The following is a 17,247-nucleotide window of genomic DNA, read 5'->3' on the forward strand; positions in this document are numbered from 1 at the left end:
GTGTAGAGAGAACCAAAAGAAGAGAGAAAAGAACGACATCAGTCCACTTGTAAAAATATACATCTTCAATGTAGTTTTTTTACTCTTTTTAAAAACTTTGAGATCATTCTTGAGTCTCTTTTTTTCCCGACCCCAATTCTTCTTTTTGAGAGTTTCTGTTGTACTCATTTTAAAGTTATACACGAAAATCCACACTGTGTGGCTGTCAGTTTGTTATTTTCTTGTTTGCTAAATTAACCAGTCTGCTGGGACTTTTATTTTATTCCACCACCTGTCAAAGTGACCTGAGAAGTGGAACTAGGTGATCATTTAGTCTGCCTTTTGGGAGGAAGAGTCTTATGGTCAGACAAGTTAAGAGTTACTGTCTCGTCCGGTGATGGATTCCAAGGGCCAGTTCACAGTTTATGCTCCAGGGGCCCAGCACTAAATCCCCCCAGACACTGCCTGAAACCAGAAGCCTGTTGCTTTGGTTTACTTTTGTAAACTAAGGCGAATGTGTGTGTGTGTGTGTGTGTGTGTGTGTGTGTGTGTGTGTGCATATCCTCTTTTCTCACCCTCTCTCTCAGTCAACATCACTCCATACAGAACATAATTCACAGGCTCAAGGCTGAAAGAGAGAACGAGCTAGTGGTCAACTATGGTAAAATCATTAACCTCCTAAAACAACTAAAGACTGAAAGTGCACCCACTCACCTGGGTTTTAGCACTACACAAGATGTCAGTACATGTTACTGAGACTTTTTTTTTTTTTTTGTTTAGAATGTTACCCAATTTTGTTTGGAGTTGTTTTCTTTTCAAATAGCTGTTAAATCCAACATCTGGACACTAATATACCTTCCTCTGCAGGAAATGTTCCAACGCATCATTACACCAAGTCATCGCATCACTTCCTGTTGACACACTCCAAGTGTTACGTATGGAAACTGTTAAAATGTGGAAAGGGGATGCGGGGGAGAAAGTATGAGGGGTAGCGGGGGTTAGACTCAGGGAGAAGGCTAAAATGAAATTGTTTCCCACGTTTCCCTGCACACGTGCACCCAGGGGTCGACAGAGCATGGAGAATAAATTCCTTTATAAGTGCAGGGCAGAAAGAGCACATTCATGCCAGTCAAAAAACAGAAATGAGCTGCAGATAACATCTCCAAAAGGCCCTGGACAGGCGTGCGCGTGTGCTTACTCACACTCACAGTCACACACACACACACACACACACACACACGTACACGTCTTTCCTCTATTGCGCACAGTTACCCTATATGTCTAGCGCTGGAGCCGCCAGCTTACCTGACCATAAGCCATCTGCACCAATTTAGCCATTTGCGTTAAGTGGTGGAGAAAAAGGTTTGGGTTAGCTTGAGCCCCCTAATCCTTGGCCAGCACAGACCATGGGTGGTCACACACACACACATACTGCAGCTGCAGCACAGGAGGGGGGCAGGGGTTGAGAGAGTGGCAGTGGGGATGAGAGAGGCATGGTGCACTGCTCAGGTTTGTTGTGCAAGCACTACATGCCAATAGCTTGCTTAACATCTCTTACTAACTCAGTCACACAGAAAAGCATGTGCATGCAGCCACGCACAAGCAGGATCTGCTGCTGAAAAAGAAAATATTATTTGTTGCTAAGGCTGGGTATTGAAACTCAATGCTTTTTTTAATGCAGGCAACAACAGCCTTCTTCAGCACCACTTCAAAAACAGTCACTTACTAAAAGCTGGCGTTGAATGTTCATACTTTATACTGCTTTACTTATTTTTTGATCAAATAGTTCTTTTTAAAATTCAGACCACTAGTGAGTCAGTCAAAGTCGTGCTATGCAGCCACACTTTGTTCAAATCTTCAGAACATTTTAAATTCTAGAAGAGATGAAGAAGAAGTTTCCAAAGATAACAGATATATTGGGCAGAATTTGTGACTAAAACGATCCCCAAGACATGAGGAATATTTTGGAATGATGAAGCTATAAACAACATGGAGTCTTGGATGTGAATGATTCACTCAGTTTAAACATCTTATAGCTCAACATAGGACACAATACTGTGTATTTGACACTGTAGACAGAGATGATGAACAGCTATGGAATGGAAACAAGAGGAGAGAGGAAAATGTAGTGCATGCTTATTACTACAGATAAAACTTGTATCACTGTGGGCCAAGTGTGTACAGTAACAGCCCTACTTGTTAATTTCAGCACAAATATAACAATATGTGGACTTAATTTTTCTTCCCAGATTTCAGAAACAAGTAACAACTCCTCCTGTTGGGTTTGTTAAAATCCTTACTAAAACTGAAATGATTTGTGGGAAAAACTTACTTTACTAAGCTTCTGGCTCCAGGAATGACAATAATGACCCTACAGAGGTTAATCATGCAGGCGCACATGCTTGTAGGCCACTACACACACACACACACACACACACACACACACATGTAAAGCAAACACATACCATACCCCCCGTGCCCCCACATTACCTACTTCCAGTAAATTAGTGGCAGTAAATGAGGCAGCTGACGCCTGTGTGCTCTGCAGCCTACAGCTCTCCAGTGGACACCTGACACGGCCCGGACAACCCCACACTGAGACAACCTGTACTATGGCATGCTGGGGGGGGGGTACAGGCAAACATGGAAAAAAAATATGTGACCGTGGTGCTATGAATACTGTACACTGGTACTTACTGGTACCCATTCATTCACATTCTTGTTAGGCCCTGTGGTCTCTCGCTCACACTTATTCTACTGTAATTGCTATTATGAGGAAAAACACAGCATTGTGTGAAGGTGAGATTTACACTGTGTGTAAGTGACTTCATGGGTCATTGACAGGAACCCGTGGTGTGGTGTTTACACAATAAGAAGGGTGCACACTGGTGAATTGAAATGTCTTGTTAGTGCTGAGCAGAGAAGCCTCACAGACCTCCCATATTGATTCCATCATTCAAGGCCATTCTCTCTGCGGGTAAACACAGAAAGTTGTTTTAAGTATTTTCTTTTCTTTTTTCTTAACACTACTGTGCTTTGTTATAAAGTAAGAAAATCCACACACGAATTGATGTGGTGCTGTGTCAGTGTAATATAATGTGTGATGCTATATTTTGATGTGTCAGAGCAGGATTAAAGGACAGGGCTGGTGTTCTTCAATATTTTTCTTATGGTCAACAAATCCTATAAAAAGTCTTCAATCTTGAAAAACGAGTCACAGGTGGATAGTTTCAGACTGAGTCAAAACCTAGTATATGGCTGGACTGCCCTTCATCTGAATTCCCAGTAAAGCTGCTCTTATTTACATGTTTCTGTTAGCAGACAATGGAACAAGTATGAAATAGTGACTGAGACACCATCCATTAAGACTGTGTTAACCAGCAGCCATTTCCAAGCTGCTGCTCTGCACTGATTTTTTTAACCTCAACAAAATCACCATACACATGCATTAAAGACAATGAGGTTTATCTAAGAAGTCACTAGATTTGTGAGATATCTAACCTGCGGAGACCGTTTATATGCAACTAATAAAAAAGGCAATAACAAAACAGGTTGTTACTGTAGTCTTGGCTCATTAGTCTCACACCATTCGCAGTGTTATGTGCACAGGGGCAATGAAGCAAGGCCGCTGCTGTGACTGAAAAAGCAGAGCTACTATTACTAGAGCCCAACAGCTGAAACAGCACCGAATATAAATCTATCTCTGATCTCACCTCACTGTTGTTGTTCTGTTTGTGCTGGTGATTTAGTGACAGTGGAGTGAGTGGGAGTCTTTGGCTGCGGCTTCTCCCTGGTGTCTTTTTTAGGTCATTAATCAGTAATAAATTGTAAAGCTATTTGTCCACAAAGGGAATTTTACCCACTACGTGTCTGAAACGTGACCCATGAAATGATTAAATGCTGGTTTTTGCCCACACACTATGCTCAACCACATGCATAAGTACAAATACATGGTCACACACTTACATACACCCACACACATGCAAGGAGTTCTCAGCAGACGTAGCCAGCAAGTGATGGACCTGTGTGGATTTTAGATAAAGTATGTATGCGTAGACAGCTCACCCAGTGGCTTCTAAAAAATCTCACTCAAGACAGATTGAGACTAAGACAACACTTTATCCGGCGTTAATCAGCCAACATGTTCGCAAAAACAAACTCCCCGTATGAGAGCAGGCATTGTAGTCACGCTCACCAGACTGTGTCACGCCTGCAGTGGTTCATCATAAAACATAAGAGCTCCCTTGACATTTGAGAAGCAAAGGACCTGTAGCTGAATTTATGCTTATAATGAGTCATTCTGTTTCTTCTTCTCGTATTAGGACATGTGCTACAGTATTCCCGTAGAGTCAAAATGAAAGTCATGCTCTTATCTTAAATTCTCTCTTGCTTATCCCCCACAGACAACGAATCAAGGGAGAAATTCCCAAGACCTGCAAAACGTGACGTTGATCAGATTTGCGAAGTTTAGTGTAAAGTCACGCGATTAATTAAACAAAGAAATCCACAGCAGCATATTTCACCTGTGAGATTATACTCATCGTCAAATCATACTGTATCTTACACAAGTTGTACAGAGAAGACTTTACTAAACATTATATTAATCATCATGTTAAGTAACAGAAGCATAAGGACACCTTCCACTCACGGAAAAACGCAGCTTATGTGTTAACTAAGAAGATCTGTGAGACAGCAAACTGTAAATTGGCAAGCGAGCACGTTTCACAAGTTGAGGTGTGATGCTGAGAATAAGGGAGAAGCTAGAGGTGCAGCAGATTCTGTTGAAAAGAAGATGAGAGGAGGAGAGAATGAACAGGACATGTTTAGTTGCTATTAAAGTAACATGTCTGCATCCTTTTCTTATATTCCATGATAGAATACGTAGAACAGGCTAAAAGGGTCAGTGTACTATGTCCTTGGAGCTTGATGGTGGAACAGCTTCAGAGTCCCTTCCCTTGCATCTTTCTGACACTGGATTAGGAGGGTGGTTTGTGTCATACCATTTCTATAACTTTCCGAAATGTACAACCTGACGTTCACACCACTACACGTCACGATCAGTCAGCTGTGGTGAGATTAGAGAGGAGCCATGCATTGTGCTTCTCTCTCTAGCTCTCTCTTGTTTAAACATTTGTTACACAACCGTTTGTGGCACTTTCCAAGTCCGAGTGCAGCAGAATGAATGTCCTCCTGGAGAGACTGTGTGAAAATGTGAGACGCTATCCCCATATTTAAACAATATCGTGTCACCTCCCTCTCTGTGATGGACAGCTTTTCACAGCACTCTCACAGCACTCTCCACTTTTAATTTCTGATGTGGTTGGACAAACTAGTTCTGATAGAGTGGAATCCAGGCCCAACATGGGTCAAAAATATCAGCCAATGACGCTAGTAAGCTACTTCTCCCGGCCAATAAATTAACACACAACACTCCATACAAGACACAATGTTTAAATTGGTGAACTTCAGAGGTGCTTGTAAGCAGATTTTGTTAGCACAGAGCCACACTGGCTGTTTCCCCATTTCCAGTCTTTGTGCTGATCCAAGCTAACTGGCTGTTGGAGGTAGCTTTCTATTTTCTATGCAGACGTGAAAGTGGTATTGATCTTCTCATTGAACTCTCAACAGAGAAAGCAAATGAGTGTATTTCCCCTAAAATGAACTGTTCCTTTAAGATGATATTCAAAGGGGTTTTGAATGTGCTGAAAGCACTGTGTAAGTAGCTGCCAGTGGGTAAACAGGCTTTAAAGCAGTCACAGCAGGACGCAGCTAAAGGACTCTAATTAGGCCTGAGGGGAAAAGATAAACATGGAGGAGGAGAATATTTATCTTAATAGAAATATCAGGAGGAAGAGTTTATATTTACACTTTTTGTACACAGAGGCAAATGTGGACAGAGTGGATGAGCTGTATTGTGAATGTATCTTGTCCTCCTCCCTCTGTCTGATCTGTTCCAGGGGAGTGTGGATTAAAACAGGTCAGGGTGTGGAGGTCAGCCCAAGGAACCTGAGGTCAAAAGTCAGAGGCAAGAAAGACCTCTACATTCCAACTGACTGCTGCCCACACACACACACTCACACACCACTGAGATGACATACAACTGATCTATTTTTACCAGAAAGCTTGTGTTGATGATTTAAAAAAAAACTCACAACAAAGCCAAAGAAGGAAATATTATATGGGCAGAACAATGAGAACAACAAAATATGTTGTGATTTTATCAGTAATGTCTCTCCAGACGGCCTACATGAGGGCTGAATCAACATTCAATCAGAGGAGAGTGACGCAATATTTGTTCAGAAGTCTCTGGTGGCATTGTTATCTGTTGTGACCATTTATTAAGACGTGCGTGCATCAGAAAACTATGCATATGGTTTTTTAGCAACCACATTCCTGGTGTGTGTGTGTGTGTGTGTGTTTCTGTGATTGTATTATTAGTGTGTGCAGCAGTCCCCATGCTGTAGCTATATACTTTTTTCCCCTTTGATTAAAACCAATATTCCTAAAAGGACAGAGCAGAATATGGTGATATTGTTGATCGTTGTGCACAAACACATCTTTGTGTGTAATGATATGCAAGGATTATTGTAGTCTCACTCATGGGCCAACTGTTGCACTCAACACACAGACAAGACCCTGCTTTATCCTTTGTTCTTGTGTGGATTCTGCATCATCAATCAGAGGATGCATGAGGAACCACAGGGAGAACATACAAAGGGATGAAATATGTAGCTATCACGACATCCTAACACTGACAAAATACTGTTTCTTTATTGCATTTCATAACACAAACTGTTAAATTCTTGCATTGTTTATTTAGGGATGTATAAAGGGGGGGGAGGCCGATTGATCACAAGCTTTGTATTTGAATAGTTGCATGGCATCACATAACATGAAAATGCATCATAACAAAGCTATCTCGACTATAACTTTTTTTCTTCTCTCTTTCCCAGAGCAACTCTACCATCCCAGAGAAAGAAAAAGCTGGTAAGCCTTTGCTCTTTTTTCATTCTCATGCACTCAGTTCACTTAACAAATAATGGCTGGCTAGATGAGAATGTTGATTTTTGAAGTGATAGCATGAAGCGTTGATCTGGTGGTGTGCCTCATCTGGTGTCATGTGAAGAGGCGATACAATATCTGATTGATAGCCGTATCCCGTGATCACAACGTGAAGCAAGGCAGGAAGGAGGGAAGGAGCAGTTGGGTGGAGGAGGACATGCTCTGGTTCTGTGAGACACTGGATGCAAGTCTAGATAAGATCCTAGACTCATCTACTAAACCATCAAGCCTGTCGCCTTTCCAAGATAAGAGCTAGACTGGATGTCGAGTCTGATGCAAAAAAGCCTTTGCTGTTTCTTTATTTACCTTCACCCTCATTTCCTACTCACCGTTATAAAATGTTTTAAAAAGTATTTAATGCAAATAATAAACAGCTAAATGCCTAAAATATGCAAATCTATCCAAATACACACCTTCACACACATGCGTTTTTGTGACTGGACTTTATTAGTATTTCTTCAGCTACAAGCCTGCAGTTACCAGAGCTCATGACTTCCTCCTGATGCGAAGCCTTCTCTGTATTTACATGTTATGTCATTACTTTGCAATGCTTTGTGTCATCCACTTGGCACACTTAATTATGAATCGATCTTAAGAACAAACTCAATCTGTAGTGACTGCTCTCTCCATTCTGGCTCTGACCTCTCTGTCAGCAGTCTGCCGGTAATGCACAGGGTCATCAGGAAACTATGGATGGACAGACCTACTTTCAAACAGCCAGCAGGGGAGCAGTGTTCATTAAACACCCCCCCGTGTCGTCAGTCCACTGGTAAACAATACCAGAGAGGTGGTTCGACGTGGGGACGAGGCTTTCATATTGCCCCCCGCTGTCTCGAAGCCTGCTGGGATTCCTCACTCACTCTCGCTCTGTCTCTCCCTCTAATTACTGCCACTTGCTGAAAACCCTTCATGGGAAATGTGCAGAAGCTGTCAGTACGTTCGCTCTTCTCTGCGTGTGTATATGTGCATATGTCAGTGCTACCTTTTGGCCAAGCTCCAGACATTTTTTACAAGGAGCCTAAAACTTGCAGAAATGCACAGTGCCAACTTCAAAGGGGTCGAGCATTCTTGGTCATTTTTCTTCATTTAAATCAGTCTGACTTGATGTAAGCAAGTTATGTAACCTCCATGTCTGGGTCTGTGTGATGGAACCCAGGACTCTGGAGGGGGGATTGGGGGTATGATGGGAGTTTTTGGGGGACTTGATGGAGCACAAAGCCCACTGTTCATTGTGACACTTCAAAACCCCCTCTGTATCTCCACCATTTAAGCCCCTGGGAATGACACATTTGTGACAGTGTTACATCACACACCATGCCCTAAAGGCTCCTGCTGCACTCCAATGAAAGACAGCTCATTCACGGTTAATTTTACTATCTCTGCAACAACGGAAGCACACCAGTGATCAACATGAAGTTTCCACAGCCCCGTGCTCTGTAATGGCACGGTTGATGGCCTCCCTGCGGGGCTGTACCTCAGTGAGTGGTCAGTGTCAGCGGCTTTCCTGTGCACAAAGAGGAAGTGTCTACACGCTGCAGAGTTACAACTCACAACCTGTTGTTTATGGGGCCTGGGGATGTTGGTTACAGCCTGTACTTCACAGGGCCTGCAGAGCACTAATGCACTTGAATGGCAAGAAATGGCATAACTCATACCATACCACATACCATCTAAAAATGATAAGAATATCATGCATCAAGTTTTCATGACTGTCCTTATCTCTGGTTGGGTACAGTGTAGGAGATGACGCACATGATGTGATATGTGAAATTATGTTATTGATGTTGTTTGAATTAAATGACACATAAATTAAGCAGAAAACAAATCTGTGCACGTGCATTAGGCAATGCAATCCATCTAAGGAGAATGTTGCTGCAGTGCAGACCTCTTCAGTGAACTTTCACTATATGACTGACTGGATTTGTTGATGTGGTTGTTTTGACAAATTCAAAAAAACTTTTCTTTTAAATGATGAATGATATTGGCCTGTCATGCAATATCAACATGATGCTGAAAAATCAAACAGAAATTTTCCTTGCCAGGTGTCTCCATTACTTCCCTCATGTGTATTTTGGCAAGCACACCGATGCAGAAGCTGATGAGACAAAAAGTGGAAACTACAAACATCTTATAGTTTCCTTTCAAGCCCAGAGGAGAGTGAGTGTCCCATACCAAAAGAGTGGAGTGGAGTATAACTTTAAAGTTGGACTCACACAGCACAGATACAAGAACAGATGTGATTGGGTGCAAGTTACTGTAGTGTCAGCTCTGCAGTGTTACACCACAGGGCTGAAAGTTTCAACTATCAGACTGCGTTGCGACTCGTCTCTTGCGCACATGATACAGAAAGAGTGCATTAATTATTCTTCACTTTAGTGTCCCTTTAGTGGGCATAGCTACAGTTGTATTTAACCAGATTTATATAGAGACAGTTTGTGTTTTGCAAAGTAGACAAGACTCCAAATCAGTCAGTGCTTATCTTCAGAGGCAGCTTGTTTAGCTCTGTGACCTCACATCCTCTGATCCAGGAAGTTGACAGGTTTACCTTGTGTGAGTGAAAAAAACTGAGTAGGACAGATTAAGAGGTAAGAGAGCAAAAGGAAGACAAGGGCTCATATTATAGCCAGGGATAAGGGCAGCCATTGTGAAGGGTGTTTAAAGGTGTCAGCATTATAACAAAGCAAATTTAGAGATACATTCTCTACATTCATTCTCTCTCTCTCTCTCTCTCTCTCTCTCTCTCTCTTGTTCTCTCTGGTCCTCTCTCTCTCTCTCTCTCCTCTCTCTCTCTTGTTCTCTCTGGTCCTCTCTCCCTCTCTCTCTCTCGCACCGGTAAGAACGGTCTATCTTTTTTTGTGTTTCCTGATTGTAGGTGAGGTTAGAGGCACCATGCCGTGCCTTCCTGATCTAAATATAAATCAGTGGGAATATATAAACAGAACACAATGATGGGCATCCAACAGCAGGGTTAAAGCCTGACCTTTTGCCTGGACTCACAGCCTCATAGACTCGTGGTCTAAAGCACTCGCCTCGGTTATAGGTGGAGGAAAGGAAATCTGAGGAAAGAGGAAGTGGTTTAGCACCCTCAGTGGAGTCCTGTATGGGAGGGTAACTCTGACATTTGGGAGCTGTTAGTTCCTGTGAATAACTTGTCTCATCATTTCTGTCTGTCTGACTCTCCTTTTGGTTTCCCTTTCTTCATTATCTGGTGTTTCCCCTCTAGTCACCATTCTTCCCTTCTTGGAATTCCAGTGACAAATTCATTTCACCGGTATTTAAGCTGATTTTAAATGCAACCAGTGTTTTTCCCCCCATTTTGATTCACAAAATTATGCCAGACCTGAGTGCTGACCTCTGGGGATCCCAGTGTTAATCATCATATTGTTACACACTTTGAAAAGTCCGGTCTGGCGGAGCATATGTCTGAACGTTATTCACCTTTTGAAAAACAACACCAAACTCTCTGACCAGAGGAAATTGTTTCTTCTTAAAATTGAATATAATAATAATAATATAATAATATATGTGTGCTTCTTCATTTAAAGAACTACTTCAACAGGTTAGAATACTTTAATTCACTTTCTCACTGAGAATTCATTGAGAAGATCAATACCACTCTCATGTCTTTATGCTAAGTATGGACCTTGAACCAGCAGGCTGTTAGCTTAAGTTAGCTTAGCTTTGCATAAGGACTGGAAACAGATGGAAACAGCTATCCGAGTTTTATCTAAACTTAAAAAACATCACCTCCCACTACCTTGTAATTCTACTAATTAACATTTTATATCTTATTTGTTTAATCTGTTGTGACACACTGACATATTGTGTTTTAAGACAGATTTTTTTTTTCACTTTGAACAGTACTAGAATAGCTTTTCCCCTGTGCTTCCAGTCTTTATGCTAAGCTAAGCTAATCACCTGCTGGTTCTAACTTTGTTTCATCTAATTCTAAAAAGCCAACAAGCGTGTTTCCCAAAATGTTGAACTACTCCTTTAATACAAAACTCAGCACAGATGGGTGTCTGTTCATCTGCAGATCTTGTGACTGAGCTTTTTGGCTCAAACACACCATATCTCCACTCCTCTAAATGGGCACATTTCCACACCAATTTCCACTTAATTTGGAGAATGTCACAGTCACAGTCACAATTCATTCTGATTTAGTTGCTTTCCTCTTGTGACCTGTGCTACTTTCCTCTTGTTTATACCCTGCAGCTGGATGCCCTTTGAGGACATTGCTCTCATCTGAGAAGGCACTTTGACAGATGTAATGAAGCTCCCTTAGCCTGGAGCCAAGTCAATAATAGCTCATGACTGATGTTTGTTTTTCTGTTACTTGCTCCTGCTCTTTGATTGAGTCTGCCTTATTCCACTTTTTTTTCTGCCACCCCTCCATACACAGTACAGGAGTCGTTGTGTTTGTGCAAGGTCACATTCCTGGCCTCCCCCGTCAGTCTATGCCAGCCTCAACACCTCCACTCCAAACTGCTCCTCCTTTCCCCTCCCCATTTCACACACTCTCCCTCCCTTGCTTCCTGTGTGGAGACTGGTTCTGTACTGTAACATACAATAGCACAAACCATTTATATTTCACACATCCACTTCATTGGTGAATACATAAATGCAATCTTAACTATTCCCCTTGGGAGCAAACAATTCTACTTTCAAATTTATTATAATTTGTGGAGATATTTGGAATTTGTTTTGCTAAAGTGGGCTAAGGAATGATGATGAATTCAATGATCTTGAATTCCATAAATATATTTTCTAAGGCAGGAAAAATGTAATTTTGATGGAAAAAAAACATATTTCTCAACTATTTTGTATATCTGATTTTCTTGTGTCAGAAACCCCTTAAGTCCTCTATAAGTTTTTAGAGCTCTTTCTTTGGGCATCCATCTCCCTCGTTACAGTGCTCTGAACAGGAAACGACTACATGAAGGGGAATTTACAACAGGAAGTCAGCTTGCTGAACTCTTACAACAACAAAAGTCTCCTTTATACCAAATAAAGAAGCCTTATGGGGGGGTTATATCATTATTCTTACTTCAGCTTTGTTTTGCAGCAGATTGATAATGTTTCATTGCCCACTGGTGTGTTACTTTTTATAGAAAATAGAAAATAGTGACTTTCATTTGCATATGGAACCTGGTCAGTGTATGGATGGTGAGAAACTGGGTGTCTGTATTTTTTAGCAGCAGTATACCTAAGATGATTATGTAGTTATACAGAATATGAAAATCTTCCTCAGTGATATTTTTTAATGCCCAATGCCTTTTAACAAATTCCTTTTTTCTTTTTTCATTTTATGTACACTGGGAACTGCAGTGTAGTTAAGATTAGGGAAGGACCACAGTTATGGCTAACAAACCATGCATAAGATATGGAAAGGCATTTACGCACTACATTAAAGGTAGAGATCATGGATATGATTTTAAAAAGTCAAACATAACGTGCAGATCTGCTACACCCTGCATTCCCATCCAACACCCAGACCTCCACACCCTTGTTTTGTGCCTCGTTACATAAAAGACATGTTATTTCGGGCAGTAGCACCGATCATTGGCACCAACGTAAATCATGAGGAGTGGAAGTGTCCTATATATGGACATAGTTCTTAGGGTTGGGGCTTTAGAGCCCTTGTAGTTGAACACAATATTGTACTTGGAAAATAGTAGCATGGCCTGTACACATGGAGGTTTTCTTCGAAGTGATTAATCCCTTCACAAGGATATTAGTTTGCTGTATTCTGCCACAAATACCTTTTGTCCGAGTAGACTGTATTCTCCAAATAAGAAAGAAGAGGAAGGTAACAAGGTAAATGAGAAGTGTTTTTTTCTGCACAGGTCCCTCCCTACTCTCGTGATTATCATTTTAACAGAGGTTTAGTACTGCCCCCAACCTGTGCTTCATCTGAAATGACCCATCAAGAACTTCCATCCATAACCAGGGGACTGTAAATCTCCCAGTGTTGATGGTGTGAGATGCCTGCACTGTCCCCAGGCTAATGAATCAGCCCTGGCTCAGCAGGCTCTGTCACTCCCTGGCTGGTTTATTGCTCTTGTCTGGGTGTCAGGGGGAGAGATCGTCTAGAGCACGGAGGAGACTGAGATGTGTGTTTGGATATACTATATATGGGATATTTTGTGTTTTGATAATTTAAGGTGTCTGGTTGTCTGATATCTTGCTGTAAGCATAATTTTTATCCCTTGGATAAACTGGTGCAGAAACACAAACAAGGTATGAGGGTATCAGATAGTCAGAGTGGAGTTATATGAAAGTAGGGCAGACAGTAAGGGTGAAAGAGTGTATGTTTGATAGCGGACTAAGACCTCAAGCAGATGGTCACATCAAAGGGACTTGCACACAATTATAGTCACTCTCGGGCACACCCATACATACATGCTTCAACATACCGACACATTTTTGGCCGTGCTGTAAAGAATAAAGTGCATTGTTTTACGCAGACGTTTTGATGATAGACTCTCGCATACTGTTTATATACGCTGTTTGAAGTCCTCCCAGAAACACCCCCGCCCTAGTTCTTCACCTCCCCTGTCTCCATTTCTGGGTCAGTATGTTGGCAGGTAACCGTCTCCTGCCTCTGTTCTGTGGAATTAGATGTAGGTACACACTGCTGGCATGCTGTACTCATGTTTGACAGAGGGGGCATTTGGCAAGACTTTCCTTCCTGAGGTATGAGAACTCCATTGTTTTTCTTAGTCCACCCCCTCTCACCTCTCCTTCAGGGACATCTTCCCTCATATCCAGGTTACAGTCTGTGTGTTGCCCCCTTATCACAGGTATACCAGAGAAGAGGGAAAGTACACTGATATGTTGTTGTGATACTAGTACTGACCCAGATGGTTAGCATTTGCGTGCTTTGGAGTATGCTCACATGCATGAAAACCATAATTTGATTCAGATGTCATGCGAGTCAAACAGGTGTGTGTGTGTGTGTGTGTTTGGGGGGGGTATTAAAAGTGTGATACTTTTATAGGATGTTTGTTTTTCCGTATCCTATGCTAATCCTCATTTACAACATTGTTAAAGAGGTCATTCCACAATCATAGGAGCACAGACGAAAGGGTCATGAAAAAGCAAAGACGCGGGAATCCTGCCTTATCAGTCTCAGCAAACCTCGGGAGACCATAAAGTCAATTGGCCGCGATGAGCACAATGCTATCAGCAGACTGCAATAAGCCAACGCAGGGCACATTACCTTCACTCGCTGGAGCAATCAGCACGATTGGCTGAAGTATGAGCGTAGTGTGGAATGTAATGGAGGGCAATTTGAAGCACATACAGCTCACAACTACACGCTACAAATACAGTCTCACGCTCAGGTAATGAGCAGCTTAACCTATACATAAACATATGGATATGATCAGTCTAAAAGACACACAGTCACATTTTTAAGTCCAGTATATTGTGAGAAATATATTTTAAATGAACTTAAATGCAGTATTAATTGCTTTTATTGGCCATTTGGGGACAACAACTCAAGCTATAAACATATCAACATATATCACCTTATAAACATGATATGACAAATGTGTTTACAAAACAGTGGCTAATTTACTGACCTGTCACACAGTGAGAAACATTAACACTCATTTGGGGTCATGCTTCTGACCATCCAATGAATCTAAGCTCAGCATACACTCTCCTTCTTGCTCTGTCTTTGGTTTCCACCACCTTCCTGAGGGAAATATCAGGCTTTCAGCCACTTTCTTTTATTGTCAAGCCCACACAAAGGCAGTTGATATTTGACATAGTAAGCACTCCTCTTTATAAAATTTTCAGAGGAAATTAATTTATCTTCTAAAAAGTCACAGTGTAAAAGTTAGCTATAGATGCCATACATCAACTAGTGTGAAGTCACTGTTTTCTTATTTTTCACCCAGTAAGTAGCTGACGACTAAGCTTCTTCACAGACCCCAGAAAGTTGTGCTTGCTCAATAAAAGCTAAATCAGCATTATCTGGATTCAGTAATGGATTCCATTGTGTTGTTTTTTTCCATCTTAACAGCTTAGGATTTGTTACATAAGGTTTACAGAACACAGCTATTTCTCAATGACTGATGGCATTTATGTGGATTTGCATGTGTCTGTGTGTCTGTGTGTGTGTTTGTGTTTGTGTTTGTTTGGGTGTACTGCATGTTCCGTTCCCACCATAATGTATTTACAGTAAAGTCATGTCATGAGTTGAACCATTTTCCACAGGTGAGTGGCTAAGGAAAGTGCTTATTGAATGAGAGGAATAGACGTTTCTGAAGAGTTAGGACACAGTGGTAAATCCCATATTTTTTCACTTCTTGACATCTTGGTGTTGTTTTGGGAAATCCCACTAAAACTTTTTACCATTAACCATTTCTGAGAACTATTTAATTGTCTCGCAGCTTTATCTGAGTGACTCAAGTGTTATCCTGGACCCACTTATCATCTCACTTCCTGCCTTTTGGTTTCAGTCCTGTGATGTCTTTAGTTGGCAATGTGCAAGGACAGGTGGAAGTTCATAACAAGCAGGCTGCCTGGGCAACGGGTTATATAACTGGCAATGATGCTCTCTGTGTCTAGACAGAACAGAGCAGGTGTACACAGAGCGGATGAGAGGAGGAAGGTGACAGAGAAGAGAAGTGTAAAAAAAGATGAGAGAAAAAAAAGTCAGGGAGGGTGAGATACGAATCGTGACTTTCAACCACTCCGATATTCACAGAGAGCGGTGGAGCTTGTGTCAGAAAGCACTTACTCACACTTACACACATATGTATACACACACACACTGGCAGAATAGAATATGAGAGCATTGCAGCACTGTCTGGATGTGTCCCAGCAGTTACCGCACTGATGCTTGCTGCAGCAGATGGGAGTGTACAGTCCTGACAGGAGGAGAACAGAGAGAGAAAGAGAGGGAGGCAGGAACCAGACCGGCACAGACGACTGAAGCCAAATAAATGGAGAAATTAGTCAGATTATGACAGGATTTTTTTAGCACAGATATCATCCAAGCTAAAACATAGGAGCAGTGGAAAAAGGCGAGATTGACGAGGCTCAAAAGCACAGTAATCGACCGGATCAGGAACAGGTGTGGGGTCTTACGTAGCTAAGTTTCGGTGGATGCTGATCAGCATGTCCCGCTCTATGAGGCTGCTGCTGCTGCAGAGGTCCTTCAGTGACCACATCAGGTCCTCTACATCCAAAGCCCTAGATATGCTCAGCAAGACCACTCGAGAGAGTCGACTGTCAGGTGAGTGACAAAGGCAGTGACTGACACAGCAGGTGTGTATGCATAGATGTTTGTGCAGTGTGCGCATGTTTGTCGGCCTGTGTTTTGTATGTGACTGAGTGCATATGTCCATGTTTTGTAATGAATTACAAGCATGTCAGGTTTCAGATTTCTTATCAAGATGCACAAGGATGAGAAAACTGCATTGTCATCCTCTGAGAGAGAAAACAGAATATGCTGCAAGGCTTCTGTAAAGTGAACAGTGTCTCTGACACATCAGATCTATAGACAGCATTTAACAGATGTGTGTGGATGCTGCAGCTGAGAGATACAGACACTGAGTAGTGCAGATGTTTCTTGGCCCATTTTCAAGAGGATCATTGTCAGGTTTGTTTCATAGTTAGGTTTTCTGCTGTATGTGACTTCAATTTTATTTTCTTTTTTTGTGGATTTTGGGGTTCATGGATGCATTTCACGATGTACATTAGACTTTGGCATTTTCCCCCTCACCTGCTTCCACCACAGTTGCTTGGGTACTGGTATGGCCCCATGTATTACTAATGAGCTGGTTGTGCACATGCAGGACTGAGTCCATTAGAATAGACTTCCAACTCCCTGGCCTGCTACTCCTGCAGCTTGTCTCTAAATAATACAGATAGTCAGATATCTTATAAGAGCAGCAGCAACAGAAAATGGAGTAACAGAGGTACTCTTGAGGAATGTTGGCTTCAGATGGTCGATATCATCTACAAGGTCGGGCCACTTCAAAGCATTTTAAAGAGGTGTGATCATCTTTAAGGGTTAAGATTGACGTGACGTTTGGTTGCATCCTTTTTGAAATCTTCCAAGTCAGCACAGGTGCTAGTGTTCCTCTTTTCAAAGGAAGTAACACAGTTTTTCCACTGAATCCAGAGGTCAGTGCCCTGTGGCCTAACCTCTCTATTGAAGTAAAAAGCACCAGGTGATAAATATCCACC

The 17,247-nt window shown here is 41.8% G+C and overlaps 1 protein-coding gene across 1 annotated transcript in view; it reads left to right on the top strand.

The window, feature by feature from the left end:
• dlc1 (DLC1 Rho GTPase activating protein) overlaps positions 1 to 17,247 on the top strand; it is a 76,199-nt gene that overhangs the window by 13,601 nt on the left and 45,351 nt on the right. Inside the window, exon 4 of the mRNA XM_018695722.2 lies at positions 6,933 to 6,966. Coding sequence (XP_018551238.1) covers positions 6,933 to 6,966 — 34 coding nt within the window. The remainder of the gene's footprint in view (positions 1 to 6,932; positions 6,967 to 17,247) is intronic.

This window comes from Lates calcarifer, linkage group LG5 (genome assembly GCF_001640805.2).
Source record: "Lates calcarifer isolate ASB-BC8 linkage group LG5, TLL_Latcal_v3, whole genome shotgun sequence".
In the NCBI taxonomy this organism is placed as follows: domain Eukaryota; kingdom Metazoa; phylum Chordata; class Actinopteri; family Centropomidae; genus Lates; species Lates calcarifer.